At 35.6% G+C, this 22,518-nt stretch overlaps 1 protein-coding gene and 1 pseudogene across 1 annotated transcript; both read right to left on the minus strand.

Moving 5' to 3' along the window:
- Nucleotides 1-4,176: 4,176 nt before the first annotated feature.
- LOC132133119 (ammonium transporter Rh type C-like 2) lies at nt 4,177-14,353 on the minus strand. The gene is made up of 11 exons (XM_059545844.1): nt 13,905-14,353; nt 9,317-9,509; nt 8,707-8,857; nt 8,236-8,383; nt 7,898-8,064; nt 7,294-7,431; nt 7,022-7,158; nt 6,273-6,397; nt 5,843-5,916; nt 5,654-5,730; nt 4,177-4,627 (listed from the first exon to the last, which is right to left on the minus strand). The coding sequence occupies exons 1-11, from the start codon at nt 14,119-14,121 to the stop codon at nt 4,597-4,599; spliced, it is 1,458 nt and encodes a 485-aa protein (XP_059401827.1). The 5' UTR covers nt 14,122-14,353; the 3' UTR covers nt 4,177-4,596.
- Nucleotides 14,354-18,706: 4,353 nt separating this feature from the next.
- On the minus strand, nt 18,707-22,412 carry LOC132133313 (protein unc-45 homolog A-like; annotated as a pseudogene).
- Nucleotides 22,413-22,518: the final 106 nt, after the last annotated feature.

The raw sequence follows: 22,518 nt of genomic DNA on the forward strand, positions 1-22,518 counted from the left end.
CAAAGAATCTTAATAAAGTATCACTTGAAAAAAAATCTGTTTCCAAAACTGATAATATATTTTTTTCTTGTTCACCAAATTAACATATTTGAATGATTTTATGAAGCATAAAATATAATAAAATGGGGGGAAAAGTCATTTTAAATTATATGACCGTATTTTTAAGCAAATCAGTGCAGTCCAGTGTCATTTTATTTAATTAAATCTGAAACTACAATTAAATCTATAAAAAAAATGTTAAACAACCAAATTACTAAAGATTTAACTAAAATTAAAAAGACAAAAAGAAAAAAACGTATTCAAAACATCAATAAAAATATTTTTAAAAACTTTAATAGCATCTCTATGATACTTAAAATAACACTGTAAGAGACTTATTGCAAACAACAAAAATCATACTGATACTAAACTTTTAAACAGTAGTGTAGAAAATAATACAAAAAGTCAAAAATCGCAACTAATATGAGTTATTGTCATAGTCAGTGTTTTGAACCAAGTAAATATTTTGTTAGGTTTTTTTATTTTTAAATGTATAGTTCTTTTATTATATTATGGAGAAGAGAGCAGGGTGCTCAATAGCTGATATAATTCCCAAGTACATAAAAGATGTCAATTATTGCAAAATTCATTTGAGAATATATATACACTTCAATTTCACTAAAGTATGTGAAAAAAGAAAACGCATGATCTCTTGACAAGCCCTTCAGTAACACAAGAACAAACTGAGAAACTGTAAATTGACCATCTGATACAATCAATGGCAAAATGATCAGATATGGTGTTTTTAATCAGTTTTAACTGCACATTGGTCTATTTCAGCTCCCCGACCTTGTGTATAGAAGCTTTGTCCTTCTCCCAAAGGGTCTGGGTTCTTCACTTTACGTTGTACGGCTCATAAAACAATCAAAAAGAGTAAATATTGACTTAAAATTTGCATTTTATAAACTGCTGTTGCTCTCTAAATGGAAAAAGCTGACACACTGAATACACACTGTACATGAATACAGAAATGAAAGTAGCCAAAGAAAACAAAAAGCATTGGGCTTGTTTTGATAAACTGTTTCTTGAGGTGATGCTGGTTCTGTTGACCGGATGAACGAGCAGTTAGCAGCTGATGCTTTGGATCTCAAAATACCCAAACGTCGACCACTTCATCAGGTTGGTCCATATACTGGTCTATAACTATTAAAAAACTAGAGAAAAATCCCCATCAGAGGACTTTTAAAACAAAGACTTTTGTTAGAGCTTCCTAACCCGGATCACACCCAGAAACCAGTTAAAGCTTTTACTGCAGCTTTTCCTGAATGAGATTTACACCAACATCACAGGATACTAACAGATTCCACAATTAAACTGGAATACAAACCAAAGGCTCGGATTGAGGACAGTGGAAGACCAGTTTGGCAGCTTTGTAAACCTCTTTATGGAGCTGACTCTGGGTTTACAGGCTGCTTTATGAGTGTCGAGCCCAGAAACACTCACAGCCTCACAATCTGAGGACTGTTATTGAGTTCCTGCACAAAACATTTTCATTGCAAGATTAAAAGCTTTAAATGCAAATGTTAATACATTTCTACAAATTTCTATTAAGCATCAAGGCCACTCCAGCAAGTATTTGGATACTAAATTCACATTTTGAAATACAGGTACATGTGTATCATCAAGTGAATCACTTTTGCAAAAACGTTTAATTAACTGGTGTCAGGGTTGTTTTTAGGAGCTTAATTATTCATAACATTAACTATAATAATATCTATCTATCTAAATTAAAATCATATTTATATATTGTATATATTATACAATACATTTGCAATTGTCTACTAAAATAATGCACACATTAAAAAGTTTTTTTTCTCCATGTATTTTGTGTGTGATATGTGCTTCCTTCCCTTTGCATCTTGCTGTTTTATTTTATTATATCTTATTTTATATTATCCCTGTAATTGTAAAAAAAAAAAAAAATTATATTATAAAATTCAACCATTTATACATATACATTTATTCATTTAGCAGGGGCTTTTATCCAAAGCGACATACATATATATATATATATATATACACACACACACACACACACAAACACACTATATATATATATATATATATATATATATATATATAAATAAATAAATTGTATTCAGAGTTTTATATCTGGTTTGAGTGCCCATGGGGGCACTGTACATAATGCACACATTTAATTCCACATTATCCTTTCTAATCTTGGTAAAACATTTATTTGTAATATTCAGCATGCTTCGGAGCGGCTGTAACGGTCACAGCTAATTATCAGCATGCAGATTCTCTTCTCACACACAATGTCCTAACCTTCATTTCTCACAGCTCAACATCAACCCAACCCAGACCTTTCCCACCCTTCAGCTCCACACTGGACGTCAATCAAAAGACGGGCGATCAGTCATGAGCTGTGAAAAGACCTCGTCCCACTATCCCTTCATTCCCTCCTCTAACGCTCCTTTATTCCATTATCCCAGCGGCTCTGAATGGGCGGGACATATTTTAATCTCCAGCACGCCTCCTCTAAATTCCCGCTGTCGTGTTCACTGCGTCTGCCATTGGTCGGCTTAATCATCGCTGAGGCAGACAGTGCTGTCTTTTTCAGAAGGCTATAGGATCAAACCCACCCCTCCCTCGCTCTGCATCTTCAGGGTCACGGCCCCCCTCTGACCGGGGCCCTTTGAGCCCGACGAAAAGGATCATGTCATGAATGGAGCTTGATTTAGTTTTAACAGGGTGCTGTGTCAGTCCTTTAAGCGATAAATGAATAAACATTAGCCGCGAAAGGCCTGCAGGGAAGGAGAATGGAGAGCGAGGCCTCTGAATGTTGAGAAGGTGGAGAAGGGGTGTGTGAGAGCAAATAGAAAGGAGGGGGTTTCCCTCTTCCCTCTGCAGGAACCCAAAGCAGTTAATTGGAACGTTTGTTTGTTCCTCACGTCCTTTGACGAGAGGGGAGAGAAGATCTAAGTATGTCACATGCTGACTTCCCAGAGAGGGGGAATTAAAGGCATGTGTTCAGTGATACAGACAGGAAGACTGCTTGCTTATGGCGCACTTCTGACTAAATATTTTACCATTTTTGAAACCATAAAAATAAATACAATAGGGAAGAACAGGAATTATAACAAAAAGTGTTAGAAGGTGCAGACACATGTTCACCCCCCCCCCCATCAAAAGCTTGTTCATATTATCCATAAAAAAATCATTTTAAATGTATATGTTAATGCATATGTATAATCAACATTTTTCAACATAAACTAATTTCAAACATTTAAGTATAAACCTTTAGATTAAAACGTTACGATGAGAAACAAATTTAGTCAAGGGTCTTCGACTTTCAGTGGAAACTGTACTAAAATCTGTACTCTTTACTGGATTCACCTGTGGCATTCACCTGCCCTTTGACCCCTAACATCCCGTTATCTGTTTGGTGTTGTGTTTAATAGGACAGACCTCTGACATTAACCAATCGACCCCAGACAAGCAAAGGTCATGACCTTTCACCCCACCATGAGTCTACAAGGGACAGAGATGGTCACTAGCCCAAAAACGACCACGACGAGAGAGAGAGAGAGAGAGAGAGAGAGAGAGAGAGAGAGAAAAGAAAAACTAAATAGTGCTGTAGTGCTCTCAAAACTGAGAAAAGAGCAGTGGAAATAATCATTTATATTTTGAAATCTACTCTAGTGATTTGTGCTATATCACTTTTTTCAAGCACATACACATATATATATATATATATATAATATATAAAATATAAAAAGCAAGTGAACCTAATGTAACAATCACTTCAATAACTTAATCTGGAATTATACAGCAGCCAAAAGTTTAATATTATTTTCTTGTGAACAATCAATTTACAATAAAGATAACACACAAAGATTTAATGTGCATGCTACATTAGAGAAAGGAAACAGTTTAGGAGTATTTACATACTGATGTTGCACATTGTTGCTGTCATTTTGGTTCAAATTTGTGAAAGCATTAAGAAAATGACAAATGTTTGATTTAGAGAGGTGCTGCATGCATGCTGATTGACATGGACATGCAAATGATCAGGAAAAATCTATAAATAAAAGATTATAGAATTTAGCTTTTTAAAAAGTGGATACAATGTGCAGATTCTCACAGACCATTTCGAACGACATTATAACGATCAAATAATGTCTGGACAACAAATGTTTAAATGAACACCTGTAAAATCAACTTCATTAAAAATGGAACATCTTGTAGGAAGTTTAGAGGTTGTGGGTTTTTGGTCACATTTTCTCTGAACACATTCACAGGAAATCAGGATTCGTCCCGTCATTTTTGTTAAAAGAAAAATAAATTGATCTTTTTACTACTTTATCATTCTGAGTGATCTGAATTCTGACATGCAGATATATTAAGGAATGTATTTAAAATATTTGCATCACAACCTGGATAAAATAAAGTATTCTATGTATCAAAGATATGTGTGATATATGCAAGCAAAAGAAATGTCAGTTTGTTTGTAATTTTGGCGTGTAGTGAGTGTTGTTATCTTCAGGGAGAGCAGCAGGAAAGCAGATGTTTTCACTGCGGATCTGATTCCAGGTGTTAATGCTGCTCCACGAAGTTTGTCTCTCTCCTGAATGAGAAACCATGTGTTACTTTCAGCTTTCAGTTCAAGTTGGCTGCTCTTAAACTCAACGCGGTCAACAAGCGCCACCTCGTGGTGGAGAGAAGAAACCAACTCCTAATGTCACATGATCGAAGATAGTACAGAAATCAATAAAAAAAAAAAAAAAAAAAAAAAAAAAAATTAAAATAAAATTTGCCACTATTGCCCTTCAGTTATACACGGAGACGATTTAAGGAGTTTTCAACTTTCTATTAAGATTCTTTATTTTTGATATTTTCTGTGAAGCTACATCATTTTTAATTTAATACGTTTTTATTTTGGTTATACATATCATAATTACTATTATTTTTATTTTTCAATTGTCTGAAGTTCGTCAAATAAACTCGTCATCCTTATTATCATCCTTATTATATCAATTTTGTATTTGCTTTTTAATATTTTTTATGAAGCAATACAATTATATTATTATTATGATTTTTATACATTTTCTTTTGATTTCCGTTTTTCTATTGTCTTGAATTATTAGTAGCCTACTACTACATTTACAAAAACGTTTTGTTTCATAATGACTCACTGTGCATTTTCAGTTGTGTGTCTTTTATGCTTGTCTAGTATTTTTATAATTAAGCTATAAACAATTGTTACATTTAAATGATTGTACTGTACAAATGTCTCCACAATCAAAAAGGGTCCTTAACTTAAAATGCTGCTCAATAGCCTATTAGTATTCTGAGCACTGTTGCCAAGTCCAAGTTTTTCCCGCGGAATTTGACTACTACCGGGCATCCCCCTCAAAACACCATTGAGCTGGTTTTGAGCAGCAGTTTTTGTTGTGAAAACCTGGCAACCCTGATTCTGAGCCTCATGCGCCCTCTGGTGGATATTTTTTGCCTCACAGGAAATGGTTCTTTTTCAACAGCGGATATATTTCACAGACAGAGATTAGGATGTCTAGAATTCACAAACAAGTAAATAATGGAGAAAACAGTAACTTTTTAAATGAAGGAGTCAGTGTTGTGTTCCAGTACTCACATGTCTGCATGTTTGTCTGGGATCATGTGGTTGTTGTAGGCCAGGATGGGAGGAATACTTTCTTCATCCTCAGGAACCTGCAATGGTTCATGAACAAACAATCATAGAAATAAACTATTGGCTTGTTTGAGAAAAAAAAAGAATCTGTAAATGTAAAAAAAAAAGAAATAAAAAAAAACCCTGTCTGACCTCCCAGTAGATCTCATCATCGTAGCAGTTTTCATCTGCAGGATCACCCCAGATGGGCAGCTTCAGAACCAGGCCTGTTGGTGTCATAATGCAGTTATGCCGACATTTTTTCCATGACATATTTTCCATGACAATCTGAAATCCAATACACCTGGCCGTTCGCTCCAGCTGAAGATCAGGTTTATTTCTGTAAGCCTCACCCATTAATGCAAAGCCATTTGTAGAGTAACTAGCAAATTTCATCCTACACAGTCCTCTTTAGTTTTCATGTTACAAACACACCTGTGCCAGTACAGTACAGGGCAAACAATCACAACAAAGCCCTTCGGATCCACAAGCTTTTCTGAAGTATTGTATTGTGCACGGTTGCACACAATGGGAAGCCATCACAATATGCACTTAAACCAGATTAATATCAAATGACTCTTACCAACCAGTATGCCACCTCCGATTCCAAAACACAAAGCCACACACAGCCCCGCTGCCTGATATCCTCCCTGGATAGTAGGCACACGTTTCTCAAAAGCCCCCGTGAAGTCAAATGTATTCTGCAACCTGAAATGGACAAATGCAATTATTAGAGAGTGAGCTAAATAGTATTAACACCAATTATTATATATAATTCATCCAAAAATCAGAGATGCTTTACATGCTCTTTTGTAGATACTTTAAGGTTTTTTGTTTTTTTACATAGTTTTTATTAACTTATATGTTCCAAACTAATTTTTCACACTTTTGTTGCAACATTTTACAAAAATCAAGATTCAATATTTAAATATATTTAATATAACATTTTGGTCAAAATGCAACATTACATTACAAGGGTCCTCTGCAGTGAATGGGTGCCGTCAGAATGAGAGTCCAAACAGCTGATAAAAACATCATAATAATCCACAAGTAATCAACACCACTCCAGTCCATCAATAACCATTTTGCGAAGTGAAAACCATTGCTTCTGGCTATTTGGACTCTTATTCTGACGGCACCCATTCACTGCAGAGGATCCACTGGTGTGCAAGTGATGAAGTAAAGCTAAATTTCTCCAAATCTGTCCCATGAACAAACAAACTCATCTCTTGAATGGTCTGAAGTGGAGTACATTTTCAGCAATGTTTCATTTTTGCTGTTCCTTTAAACCTGTGTTATGTGAACAATTAAATTCTTTTTCTATTTACTGACCCATGTTCTCCATAAACCGTGCTAGTGGCAGCAGCAGCTGAGATGGCACCCACAATTCCTCCAATGACCCCTGGCATAGCGTGCAGGTTATGGATGCCACAGGTGTCCTGAATCTTCAGTTTCTCTTCCAAGAATGGCTGAGGAGAAGAGACAAATGAGAGCTTTCTAACAAAAGATGATTTCTGGAATGTTTTTACTGTGACAATGTTCTTGATCAAATTGAGGGCATAAAAGGTCACAGTCTGGAAGGAGAAATATCTGGAGTAACTCACTGATAAATGAATGTAACCCATCGTAGAGATGATGCCACAGAAGAAACCCACAATCAAAGATCCATATGGTGACAGCATAAACTCAGCTGCTGTTCCTACAGCAACTCCGCCTGCCAGCGTGGAATTCTGGATGTGAACCTGGAAGGGAAAAACACAGCACTTGGGATTCATTCCATTTAAAAAAATAATAAATAAATCACATGCATTTCCAAACAGGTTAAATGATAAAGTAAACTGGACGTGAGGAACAATGAATTTCCATGAATTGTCCAGACATTGGATTTACTGGATAAAAAAAAAAACACACAAAAAAAAACAACACTAATAATTATGAAATGTCAGATAATATGGTTCAATCACAATGCACTCCAGGAGAAATACAATCTAGTCACTAAATATTTAAAACGAGGCATAACTAGACATAATAATTAATATATTTACATGACATTACTACCGTCACAATTTACCGTCACTTAATTAAATTCCGTTTCAGTTTTCCAGGCCTGGAAATCCCAGCTGTTTATGATCTTTTGTATAGAATAGACTAATAAAAGTAAAATAAAATAAAAAATTAAAATTAAATCAAAACAATCTGGTCCCTTACCATGTCTAGTTTCCCTGTTTTCTCAAACAGGCTGGACATGGCGACTGCAGTGAGAACGGTGGAGGCCAAGGCCAGATATGTGTTGATGGCAGCTCTGTGCTGACCGTCTCCATGATCAGCAATGGCAGAGTTAAAACTTGGCCAGAACATCCACAGGAAGAGGGTGCCTGCACAGGACGCCAGAAGGTAACATGCAAACAGTATCTGAGCCTTCAATTACTTTTTACATTAGTGTCCCTTCTGTGTATTTGCCAAGCAAGAGTTTGCACAGCAACAGTCCAATAATAAAATTGAATGCAAGCACAGTCTAATATTTGTACCAAGATTAATGGACTTACCAATCATGGCGAACACGTCTGAGTGGTAGACAGACCCGTTCAAATGTTTGCTCTTATCCAAATTAGGCCGATACAAAACCCATGAAATTGACAGACCATAATAAGCTCCAAAAGTGTGGATCACCATGGAGCCACCGGCATCTTTGGCCTAACAGGGATTGAATCATTGAACAAAGGAAAACATGAAGCCTTTTGATGTCCTATATTTGAACTACAAAACATAAGTTCATCTTTATGCTAGTGTACTGCTACATGTTATGCAATATATTATCATTGACAAAGACGACTGGAGGAATGATGCTGAAAATTCAGCTGTGTCGTACGATTCTTCGGAAATAATTTTAACATGCAATTTGATACTGAAGAAACTTCACATTTGTCTTTAGGAAACAGCATGACATTTTTCAAAAGTATGTGCATGTTAACTTTGACAGCTGTAAAGATAGAAAGTAAAACAGCGATCAGACTCACATGGAGGACAGACAGGATGATGTACTCTTCAACAGCGAACAGCGTGACGCCAAACAGCGTCATCACCAACAGCTGAACAGGACTGACCTTCCCCAGAAGAGCCCCGTAAGCGATCAGACAACCCGCCACACAGAAATCTGCATTGATCAAGCTGAACACAGAGGAAACCTTTAAATCAACTCACCAGTTCACACTTACTCTGAATTGGTGTTGAATTTAATTCAGTAAGAAGAGTTTGCACACAAAGGGTTAGATGATAAAACATACAAAGTAGCAAACTGTATAGAAACTGCAGATTACAAAATGTTTTGCCTGCATTCTCTTGATAGGATCATTCACATTCCTGTTTGTCTAATTGCGGTTTACACGCAAAACGCTAAAAATCCTTCATTCTCACAGGGAAGAGATACCGGAGGTAAACAACAAACTGGTTTGTCATTCTTCTGTCCTTCTAAGTGATCAACATTAGGTATACATCCAAAAACAGCTTATTTTCTGCATTAAACCTCAAACATATGAGCAAATCAGTTAATTCTGGTGGAAGGACTTATCTCTCAGTATTACTTTTGATCTGTGGTGCCTTTTTCGGCAACTAATGTCTGTAACATACTTTTCTATACCGATCTTGATCTTTCCATCAGTGTAGTCCAGAGAATGGAACCAGCCTTGCATCAGAAGAGCCCACTGGATGCCGAATGCCGCAACCAGGAAGTTGAATCCCACGGCGCCAAAGCTATAGCGCTTCAGGAAGGTCATGAGAAAGCCAAAGCCCACGAAGATCATGACATGAACATCCTGAAAACCTGCAGAAAGAAGAAGTGTTATCAAGGATCTAAACAAATAGTCGGAACTGAAGTTCAAGTTCAAGTTCAAACATTTATTTATTTAGGAATTTGACTTGGTATGCTCACATATACAACTTAACACAATACACTGACACAACAACACATTCCAAAACATATACCTCACATATACACCCCAAAACCACCGATACACAGACATGAACACCACATATTGCACTTTAAGTGTGTCAGCAGGTTATGAACCTGTCCATAAGTGCTAAGTACAAAAGACACAATGCAAATATATTAATAAAGCATAGAAGTTGAGATTGGGTAAAAGTGACTGGTAGGGTGGAAAACATCCAACTAGTTATATAAGCATTCAATGTTCTAACTTCAGACCATGTTCAAATAACATATGGCATGCTGGGTGATAGGGGTCATTGGTAGGCAGACTACAGCCAATGATCTTGGAGGCTCTTCTCACCTGACTGCTCGCATTACCGTAACAGGACAGGATAGAGAAGGTCAGCACACCTTCTATGGCAGCTCGGTAGAATTGAGTCATGCCTTTCTGACTAACTCCAAATTTCCTCCACTGACGGAGAAAAAGTCTCTGATGGGCTTTGCTTACAATGAGACTGATATTCAGTTTCCATGAGAGGAATTTCTGAATGGTAGTGCCCAAGAAAAACCTATACTAGTTCAAAAACCTAAATATTGAGAATATTAAGAAACCACAAATATGATGATTCTCTACTTACCCTAAATCATAGAGGCATCTACGTTATACATATAACATCAAATTTCTTTAGAAATGCAAAATACCGATAAGTTTTTTTTTTTTTATGTTTTTTGAAACCATTGACATCTGTCAGGATTTTTCAGGATTTAAAAACACAAAAAGGAAAATTACATACAGTCAGGTCAACGACTGATATATATATAAAAATGTGTACTTAATATCATAGAAAATAATACTCCACGTCCAGATTTACAAAGCAGAATTCATATGAACCAAATCTGGTGAACGTAACTGTACTTAAAAAAACTTATTTTATCAATATTTTAAGTCCACATTTGAACTTTGACAGTCCTACAAATTCATAATTTTTTTTTTTTTAATTCTAAATTTTTTTGCAGACACCCTTAACACTCTCTTGTGGATCCTGGACCCTATTTTTATACCCCTGCATTAGACAAGAGGAAAACGAGAACTTGAAATAAATGAATGACTCAATGTACATTTACAGCCAATATCCAGTGGCATCACCATGATTAAAGACAAAAGTGTGTTTTAGCAGGTCACAGACTGTAATCGGAGCCATTTGGTGGCATAACTGAGGTCAAAGCAACAGTGAATTGGACTAGCAGAGCTGAAAAGTAACCACATGTCAATTTCCCAGAACAGGACGGGGTTGGGCAGGTTGTTGTCAAAACTTTCTAAGTTTTCTTCCACATTAGAAATCCACAACACCAACACAAGGACATCTAGATGCTGGTGACAACACAAAACTGCTAATGACAACAGACAGAGCTGTACTTTCTGAATAAGCCCTTATTTACACAGAGAAACCTTGTTAGCATGAAAGCTCTTCCACTCTGCTTCACAAGCACGACTGTCCTCTTGATCTGGCCTGGCATGATGGTTCACCTTGAAAACCTTCTCAACCGATGATGCAGGAGCTACAAAACTCCAGTTTCAGGTGGGTGTCAAAAAACAATGAACCCTACCACAGTAACAACTGCCTGGATCAATTACAAGTCTTACTAAGTTGTATTTATACACACAAAGAACATTTCCTGTGGCAAGTAACTGGAGTTAATTCGGATATAGCTGGTGTGATGCATTTATTTTCAGGCACATTAAGTGGTATCAAATCTCACACCACTAACAAACGCTGGTTTTGGGTTATATAAAGCATATCATCTATCGCTCTTGTGTTTAATAAACCCCCTACCTCCCCCAGTGCCACCTGTTACAAAAGACAGTGACAGTCCCATGTGCATAAGAAAGTATGCAGGTTCTCAAGTGTATGAGAGAAAAGCTCACAGACGTAGAATCTGATAAACCTCAGCCAACAAATAGTGGTGCATTATTGGATTATGAGACAGACCAGTATATATACATTTAATAATTGTACACTATTGTAAATAATTGTACAATATAAATCTATAAATTGTATATTTTATAAACATTAAATACAGTGCCCTCCACAAGTATTTGAACACTAAAGACAAAAATGTTCTGTTTGCTGTGGAGTCAAAAAAATCTGTAAATATGATTAAAAGATGAATATGAGATTTTGTTATTTATTACATTTTATTATTGGGTGATTCAACACAAAGATGTCATCTGATGTGCGCTGAAGCCTCAGGTCTTTCTAAGTGTTCAGCTGTGTCCTGTTGCATTAATTCTTCAGATATTAAAAGTAGGGAATCTGTCTTATCAGTTATATCCAATGCATTCTAGGTCTAGCATTCGATGATGACACACACAAACCAGGATGAAGATGAGGAAGCCGACTCCGAAAGAAAAGCAAGCAATTTGCATGCTAAAAGAAAAGAGAAAGTCAATTAAAACTATAGGAAAAACAAAGGGCATGGAGAAATCAAGAGTTTGGAAACTACTGGCGACATCAGCAACCAACGATGACCTGATCGGCTGAGAAAAACAACAGTAGTTGATGGGAGACAAATTATAAAAGCTGTGAAAATGACCCCCTAAATGCATGCCTGTAAAATCACCAACAACCTCCAGAAAGCTGATGTGATGCTCTGTCAATCTACAGTCCGCAGGAGAATTTGACACAGAATTACAGAAGCTACACAGCAAGATGCAAACCTCTGATCAGCAGCAAAAATAGAAAGGCAAGATTCTTCACAAATGTGAGCCAGTAGAGTTTTGGTACTGTGTTGATGGACCGATGAGACAAAGATAAAATTTATCTAAGGGATAGGAAAGCAAAAGTGTGGAGAAAAAAAATGAAGCCGCAAATGATCGTAAACATACAACCTCATCTGTAAAGCTTGGTGGAGGTGGTGTCATGGCATGGGCATGCATGACTGCCTCTAGAACACGACCTCTTTATTTAAATTATGACAATGTATGATTTCAGCAGAATTAATTTGGAAGGGTATAAAATAATCTAGGCTACCAATATTCAAGAAAAATGCCACCAAACTCATTAGAAAGCAACTCATATTGGATCAGGACAATGACCCAAAACACCCTGCCAATTCAGCCAAGAACTTTATCAGGGCAAAGAAATGTAAAGTCTTGGATCGCCCAAATCAATCTCCAGATTTAAATCTGATTGAACATTAATTTCACTAGCTGAAGAGGTGACTAAAGACAGAAACTCCCCAACACAAGCAACAGTTGGAATTGGCTGCATTAAAGGCTGTGGAAAAGCATTTCAAAGCATAAGACTAAGAGTCTGGTGATGTCTATGGGTTGCAGACTCACTGCTCTGATTGCATGCAAGGGGCAAGGGGTCTGCAACTAAATATTAGCTTTTACATTTAATCATTTAGTAGACACTTTTATCCAAAGCAACTTACAAATGAGAACAATAGAAGCAATCAGACAACAAGAGAACAACAACAGTATACAAGTGTGATACTTTTAATCTTTTACATCTGCCTTAAATTCAACTATTCCAATACTTACACTCACATAAAATAGTGGGTTGAACTCTAAAAGTGCTGTCCTTTTTATTTGGTAAAACATGTCGAAAGACCTAATAATAAAATGTGACATTCTGTAGTTTTGTTGCATATCCATCTTTTAATCATATTTGCAAATGTCTTGACTCCACAGCAGAGAAAGCAATTTTGTCTTTACTGTTCCAATACTTATGGGGGGCACTGTATATATATATATATATATACACACACACACACATTATATATATATATATATATATATATATATATATATATATATATATATATATATATATATATATATATATATATATATATATATATATAACACACACATACACACATTTTTCCCCCTAGAACATTTAATAATTATAAAATCTTTCAATAGAAAATAAAGATGGCCAGATTGACAAATAATACAAAATAATATTAATAAAACATTATTATTACATAATGTAAAAATAATAATTTATATAATTTAATAAAACAATTAAAATATATTAGTTTAATAATATTTTGTTAAACTTTTTTTTTAATATTTAAAATAAAAATCTCTGAAAATTAATGTGTATAATTACTGATTTTAATTGAATATATAAAATGCTACAGAGACGATTATAAACAATCTGAAAAATGTTTGTAAATACTCATTACAAAATCTGTATTAATAATAATGAATAAAATCCATCTGGAATAATAGATTTAATTGACACGAATTAAAATAAGAAAACAGAATAGTGCACCTACTTGGATATCTGAAGTAGAAGTCATTCTCGATATCACTTGTGATATTGAGTGCCTGTTTGTGCTCAACCCAGTGAGTATCTGACTCTTCATTATACCGCACAAACACCCCAAAAAGAATGATCATAGACAGCTGCCAGACGAAACACACGGCAGGTAAACTCAATTTAATGTTAGTGTTCTTCGGGCGGTCGCAGACGCCGTCCATGCAGTTGCCCATGTCTGCAGTTTAATCACAGAGCAGTCTGGAGATGTTGCTGTTAAGAAACGCGGACGCGCATTAGTGTCACTTTTAAACATAGCGGGAGCGCGGAGGTGTGTCTGTTTCTTCATTCCTCGCCCCCTACCTCAGAAAAGAAGTTAGAAAAGCATTTGCGAGAAATGTCTAAGGATGACTGATTGCTACAAGTCACGCCACATGCTGCTAATTGATGGCGCTTTGGATTTTAAGACACCTGTGTGTTGTTGTCGCAATATCTGGATTCAGTTCAGTTCTAATATTAGAGTTCTAGTATTCAGATAGTTCATAATAAAACTTTTCATTGAGAGTAAATCTGTGACAAATGACGTTTTAAAAGCATTATTTTATTCAGTACTTTAAAAAATATATTCATTAGATTTTGTTCAAACACACATTCTATTTAAATTCTATTTAAACACATTTATTAAATAAATGTAAAAAAATGCCCAGACAAATAGGCCTATCTCCTCACGTACACAACATGTAGGCTTATGACAATTCAGTTTTTATGGGATTTTTTCTTGTAATTGTAGCTGGAGCCAGGAGGATCTATTTTATTTTCAGTTTTCACTCATTTGTGGAGCATTTTTAAACTTTCAACTTTGGCACATAATGCACTCATTTGTGCAATGTGCATGTATGGTACAGTTATTAACCTTTCTCTTTCTCCAGGCATTTACTCGTTACTCATTGATCTTACAGAATATGCATGAATGAGACCATTAATTTTCACTGTTTCCCTTGTAGTTAATTGTGAAGACTGAGAGCTCTGATGTGGTGATGTGAAGTAATTCCTGAGGCTCAGAGTATTTTTTTAGGTAAGGGACACTGCTTAAATGCACAATCATTTTCATTATGTTATCAAATATGGACCTGTAGGATGGCAAAGGCTTCATGGGTGTCTGTGACAGAGGTTAAAGCTCATATGTGCTGGTCTGTAAGAGCTGAACCTGCCAGACTGACATATATGTCCCCCATTAGATCCAGACAGTTAATTTTGAGGCTTTTGCTGGAGGGTTTAAAACTCCACCAGTTTTGAGTACAGAATCTGGTACATGGTGTACTTACATGTGTAACGTAAATGTCATCGGTCGTGCTCTGGTAATGTTTTTCTGTCTGTAGGCGTCACTCAGTGGACATTTGGGTTACGCACTGGCTGAAGGATTGTTGCAACTGATTTTAATTGGAAGAGTATGTGGTTTTATGCTCAAGCTAGTTTCTTTTTTTGGTTCATGTATAAAATATGCCATCTTTGGTACTTTAACCTATAGTAGCTTCAGTATTGACTGATTAAAGTTCTTTTTTTTTTATTTTTTTTTTTTATTTTACCTAACTCTGAACACGTGAATACAGTTTTTACTGACCAAATTTGTCATTCTTTCACACTTATGTGCTGTAAGTGTTAGAGGGGCCACCAAACCCTTATTTGCAGCTTGAATGTTTAGTCATCACCACTGGCACTTTGACTGGCATCAGGTCAGTGTTTTGCCCCTAGTCAAGTCAAACCTCAACGCATCTAAGACAGTTCACTCAAGTTAAAAGGCAAATGTATCATCTAGATGCCCTCAAGAGTGTTTGTGGGGTAGATGGGAGATAAAAGGATCCATACACAAGACAGACAGCAGGGTTCTTGTTGTGGTGTGAAACAGATGACACAGGTCTCCTCAGACCGGTTTAGTATTAGTTACAGCAACCATCACCTGCAATTAATAGGTATTAGAGGCCACAGAGAGCGTTCAAACGACGCCAGGATTGTTTTAAGTTGTCTGGCCTGGATCCTCTCAGGTGCTTTGTTTTGATTCGACACGTGGAAGGATTTTTCCATTGAGATGTAAAGGGGACTGTCAGGGTACAAAGACATGCATTTCAGTCAGACGTAGGCTACAGTGGAGCAGAAGCTGCCTTCATCACGTTTTGATCAAGAACTGGTTCAGACTAACAGTGTCTACTTACCGACAATTATACACATTTCAGACGTCAAGTATTGAGTATATGCAATCATACAACTTTTGTGGGCAAAATACAGCATACAACACAGCTTCTGACTGGGATGCCATATCCCACAATGCAATGCACTTGACCTGACTTTCCATTTTCAGTGTGATGATTTAACAGTCTCTTTGATTTATTATTAGATCTAACTTACTGTCAAATATTACGACATTTTATGACACAAAAAGACAAAACGATATATTTTTCGCCAAAAATCCAGATGTCTGTCATTAAATTAAACATGCAAACTGACAAGGTCATATAACAGCACACAATTTTCTGTATTATCATATATTTTTTTTAAAACAGTAGATATAATACAATTATATTTTTTCAATAAAATGCAATTTTTACACAACATATCTAAAATATTATATGAAATAATATTTATGACATATTTATGATATTTAAACATATTTATGAAATAAATTTATACAATCTTTTTAATTTGTAACACACTTCCGTTATATTTATATAATATAATTTCTTTTAATGCTCAGTAGTTGCAAAACTGTGGAAAGCACAGGTGAAAAATCATCATTAAACCCAACCAAATCTACTTAATCTGTTAAAGACAAAAACAAGAATAAAAAAAGACCACCACATTTGAAACAAAACTAGTGTTTATATAAAATCAGAATACATAATTTCACATTCATCAATTAAGACCTGAATATACATGGTGAGGGGATATCAAACAAATAAATAACTTAAGATCAATATTTTCAATATGTGCTCATCACACATCTAAGGGGAATGAATAATCATACATCTTGGAATGTGCATGTAAAATAAAAAGAGTGCACATAATGGAATCGAAGTGAATAAATGTAATATTTTTTCTCTGTAGCGAGTATGAAATGTGTGCTATGTTTTTATCAATAGCGGACATAAGGCTTCAAACCCCACTCCCTCTTCCAATACCGCATCATATGGTATTACCAGCTTTGCTAATAGGCAGCATTGTAGTGATCAGTTTTGTGAGAGCAACCACTCATTTTCCCTCAGCAGTGTAAAAAATAATCAATAATCCACACCAGTCCATCAGTTAACATCGGTAATCAGTTAAAAGCGGTGTGCTTGTAATAAACAAATCCATCATTATGGGAGTTTAAATTTAAATTCAGTGGAGAAAGCAATATTATGGATAGAGGACTCATATTTTAGCAAGAAGCAACGTTTTTAAGTTAAAAATGTCTTGATGGAATTGTTTCTTACAAACATGCTTTTCACTTCACAAGACATTAACTGATGGACTGGAGTGGTGTGGATTACTTGTGGATAATTGTGATGTTTTTATCAGCAGTTTGGACTCACATTCTGACGGCACCCATTCACTGCAGAGGATCCACTGGTGAACAAGTGATGTAATGCAAAATTTCTCCACATCTGTAAATAAAACAAACTCATTTTTATCTAGGATGGCCTGAGGCTTAGTACATTTATAGCTAATTAAAATTTTTGGGTGAAGTGTTCCATGAAATTCTGAGCGTAAGAGACTACTTTCAAAAACATTAAATAATCTTACCGACCACAAAGGTTTTTTTTTTAGTTTATTTAATCAGGGACAATAGACAAAAAAACATTAGTCTAAGAAAGAATAGATTTCATGTGCCAGGTTATAGCAAAAAATGCTAATTGCCACCCGCAGTCCCTGGACAGATGTTACATTTACAAAAGTTCATAAAATATATACATTATTATACATGGAGGCATTACTTCACTCACATCATAACAACTAACATGCCACAACTAACCCTCTGTCCTCCTGTCTCTCCACCAGAGCCAAAATCCCCCTGTCAGGAAGAGGAAAAGAGACGCTTATTCAATCTGATAAAAGGGCCACTTCCTTGGATGGAGAATAACCATTTTGCACACTGAAATCCATTTTCAAACAATCTCCCCTGATGGAACAAATTGATCCAAGGCTTAATCTGAATTTGGGACAGTAGTTGTGCCAGCAGTGGGAAAGGGCCAAAACTGGAGTGCAAATAAATGACTTGATTACTTAATAAATTTACAGTTGCAGCCTTTGAATTTGGCCGAAATCTTTCAAATGAAGTGTGCTTCATAGTGGATAGAATATTTCTAGACACGATCAAACTGAAAGCACCTGGCGATCCACTCTCTGCAGGCCTCTGTTTCACCATACAAACCACACTGACACCACCCCGGCCTCCAAGAGCTTCACCACCATCCTGCATTAAACACATGATGAGAGATTACTGTAGTCAGTGTAATATTAAACATTTGTCCATTTATTCACCCTCATGTTGTTTCAAAACCCCTGTGATTTAATCTTTTCTATAACAAAAGGACAGAAAAGAGCAATTAGTTATTTAACATTTGGTCTGTTTGCACTCTAAACTAAAGTATGGCTTCAGAAGTCTTGAAATATTGCTAATAGGTCGAATGGACTACATTTACATGGACTACAATGGACCCCTGTTCACTGCTTTCATTAGATGGAAAAGAGCAGCGTGAACACTCTGCTAAACATCATCTTTTGTGTTCTTCGGAAAATAAAAGTGATACAGGTTTTAAACGACATTAGGTTAGAGAAACTGCATGTTCATTGCATGGCCCATCGCAGGGATGTTGGGGGAAGAGCTACGTTGCAGAGCCACCTGGGAAAGAAAGACAGCTGAAGGCCACCTGCATGAACATCTTTGCAATTATAGATCGCTCAGCTTCTCTAAAGGAGTCTGTTTAACATATGCACAACCATTCAAAAACTGCTTCTGCTGCAGCTGCAAAATTAAAATGGTAAAATGAAGACAGCTGCATAGGTTTAAATGCTAATTGTAGTGCTTATGAATAACAGCTGAACATGAGCAGATTCTTACTCTTAATCAAACTACCCAAATATGATGATCCCCTTGTGAGAGACCTCTTTCTTAAAATATCAAGGCAGCGATTTTGATGTGTAAATAATGTGTAAAGTTTCACGTCTACAAAACATTTTATATTGACATTATAAAGATGTATAATAGGTCGACAGACCTATTCATAATCGTATATTTAATGTTTATTTTTTCTTTTATATGTCCAATGTAACAATCTAATATCAACATAAATATAATATAAAACATTATATATTTTCAATAATGTGTATAAATATAACTAAATAATACTAATACTAATACAAATTAATAATACATAAAATGAATACATAATTTATATAAATATTGTGTAAAATATCTATTATTTTATTTTTTATTATGTAATAATGCAATAATATATAAAACAATATAACATACTAACATAATTTTAATATTAAATAGTAAATAAAATTATGTTTTTAGTAAATGAATGCATTAATATATATATATATATATATATATTTTTTTTTTTTTTTTTTACATAATATTCACAAAATAATCACTAAAAATAATACAAAAAATGTCTTTAAACATATGAATATCATAATCTGTTAACTGTGAGATCTCCTAAAAAACGTTTTTCTCAGCCCCCTGGCATCAGTATGGAAACCCTAGTCTTAAAGCTGAGGGAAAATGAGTGGTTGCTCTCGCAAAACGGATCACTACAATGCTGCCTATTAGCAAAGCTCAAAACTTACGTCCTGCACTGCTTGGCGAGTTTGAGAGTTGAACCTTCTGCAAACTGCTTCATGCTGAAATCTGTGCCTCCAGTGGAGCCAAGTTTGCACAACCCCTACAAAACACACGAGAAACACACAGAATTAAGGAAAACAAAAGAAAAAATTCTTGGAATGTAGATGTCTTTGAGTCTGAACACTCACCACCAGTGCTCACACACGTATCCGCTCATTTACGCTCTTCATGTACAGGTCTTTCATTAGAGTCACGCCATTGGCCATGATGAAGCAGGCTCTCTTGGCTTTGCCGGCGGCGTGAATGAGTGCCTCCATTGCCACCTGCTGCTGAGTGATGTTTTCAGACGCACAAAGGGAAATGACAGCATCCATGACCTCGCTCAGCTCCAGGGTGCGATTTCCAACATCACTGGGACCCTGCAGCAGAACAGAGACCGTCTGTATCGCTCGTAGTTTATTCTCCATATCTGAACTGCCAAAGTGATGCCTGGAGAAAAAATGAAAATGGACAGTGAAAAGAAAATGCAACTATTTTTCTACCATACAATAACACTAAAGTCACTACTAATAGTGACTTTTTATCTCACAGTTCAGACTTTCTAGATTGTCTCACAATTCTGCCTGTGTATAACTTACTGGACATATTCTTCAGAGAGCTGTTGAAGTTTCCCCTCTCTTTATCTCTCTTCAGGTCATCATAAAGCTTATAAAGTAGAACGGAGCAGCTCATAGGAGTGTTGTCTTTGAGCGGCAGCCCACCCTCGACCTCAGGTACAGTTTCTGCTACTTCTAGAACCTTCTCAAGCCTTAAAGAAACATAAATACAAAACATCAAATGACCTGTTCAGGTGTCTCCAGACACACTGGATGCAGGAAGCATGTCAATTAGACGATGTAACATGGAACACAATTCACCGGAGGGTTCTGCAATACAAACAAAGCATTTTCAAAATTGATGCAGTTTCAGTTATTTTTATGACTCATTAAGACACCAATATCAATATATGTTTCACATGTGTTATTACATTTACATTTAGTCATTTAGCAAATGCTTTTATCCAAAGCGAACTACAAACGAGAACAATAGAAGCAATCAAAACCAACAGATGAGCAATAATTTGTTAATATATTGTATTTATGCCAGTAAAGCAAATTTCCCACAATTACTCTTGTAGTTTTATATTATGTTTTAAAAACACTTTGAAGTTTGCAGACTAGAGGAAATATGAAAAAAAAAAAAAAAGAAATTGCAGGGAATTCTGGAATACTGGATTCTAATTGGTTAATTGTGGAATTCTGCAGTGAATTTTTCAGTTTTGCTTTCCCAAGAATACCGTTTGCATAGCTGTGCAAGTTTCTCATATCGCTATTTCTTCTCATATAATACAATAAAAACAAAAAACTCAATATTTCATTACTATTTAACTGATATTTAGATGATTAATGTATAGTTTTATTTATTCATACATTATTCATACATTATTCATGCATTTATGTTTTATTTATTTCAGTAATCATGTGTGATAATGTACTGTTAGCCAGTCGTTTTCATAAAATAAACCTCTTCAAGGTGACAGGAAATCTGTCTGATTCATGTCGGGGTCCTGATCCATTTTAATTCTAACTCATTTTAATATTAGCTACAATTTTTTGTAATTTTGTAGTGTGTGTTTTTTTTTTCATTTTTAGTATTTTTATCTATCTATCTATCTATCTATCTATCTATCTATCTATCTATCTATCTATCTATCTATCTATCTATCTATCTATATATATATATATATATATATATATATATATATATATATCTATCTATCTATCTATATATATATATATATATATATATATATATATATAGTTCTTACATGCAAAAGAAATGCAAAAGAAAATCATTTATTGTTTATTTTATTTCAAGTCAGTAGTCACTAGTGAACTATAATATCCCTGTGGCCATAATCACTTATTTTAGTCCGTACAAGCCTCAAACATCACCTGGAGCAGATGGCATGCTGAAAGAGACACGGTGGAAGCAGCAGAAGCCATGACGCTGCACAACCTGTACAGGCCCACCTCAATCACAATGGCCATGGTCTACAAACAAAACAATATGCATAAACTGAGAAGCTTCATATAAGATACCTTTGGGTTAAAATATCTGAGCTGAACTGTCTAGGAGTTTGAACATCTGTTCATGAGTCTGTGGAGGAGAGCTGAGCTGCCTATATATAAACACAAAAATTACTTCATTTTCAGATCGTAAATAGTAATAGTGAACCTCTTTTGCAAGCACCGTTTGTATCCTACCTTCTGCTGGATCTGTGCTCCTAGCTGTCTAAGCAGGTCCTGGAAAGCTTTAATCTTGGGTTCTAGCTGTGCACATTTCTGAGCGTCCATAAATCCCTGATCTAACCATCTGAGCTTCTGCAGAGCCTGCGCTTGTGGAAATCGAGCCTGGAGTTCACCTTGATCTGCGTCCAAAGCTTGAGAACGGGAAACATGACTCAGTTAGTGATGAACAAGATGTTGGTTATGAAGGTGAAAACTAGATGTCATTTTTACATTTGGTGGCATCTGCTTGGTTGCGGTACAGAACTGCATTCTTGGATTCACAGTCGCTGATCTTTACAGCTTTGGTATAGCAGCTGAGAGCTTGTTGCACATCACCGGCATTAAAGTGGTTGTTTCCTTCCTCCTTCAGCATAGAGGACATCCTGGGACATCTACATATCGATAAAAACACATTATATGTTGGGACAAAATAGAACTGACACTATATAGGATAGATATTTTATGCAACTGTATTGCAA

This window comes from Carassius carassius, chromosome 50, assembly GCF_963082965.1.
Source record: "Carassius carassius chromosome 50, fCarCar2.1, whole genome shotgun sequence".
Lineage (NCBI taxonomy): Eukaryota > Metazoa > Chordata > Actinopteri > Cypriniformes > Cyprinidae > Carassius > Carassius carassius.

What these genes read in the sequence shown, in the direction of transcription:
- LOC132133119 (XM_059545844.1), bottom strand. Translation starts at nt 14,121, where the DNA reads ATGGGCAACTGCATGGACGGCGTCTGCGACCGCCCGAAGAACACTAAC. An exon ending in TCATCCTGTCTGTCCTCCAT is followed by an intron (nt 8,384 to 8,706) that starts GTGAGTCTGATC and finishes AATCCCTGTTAG; the next exon opens with GCCAAAGATGCCGGTGGCTC. An exon ending in AGACGTGTTCGCCATGATTG is followed by an intron (nt 8,065 to 8,235) that starts GTAAGTCCATTA and finishes CGTCCTGTGCAG; the next exon opens with GCACCCTCTTCCTGTGGATG.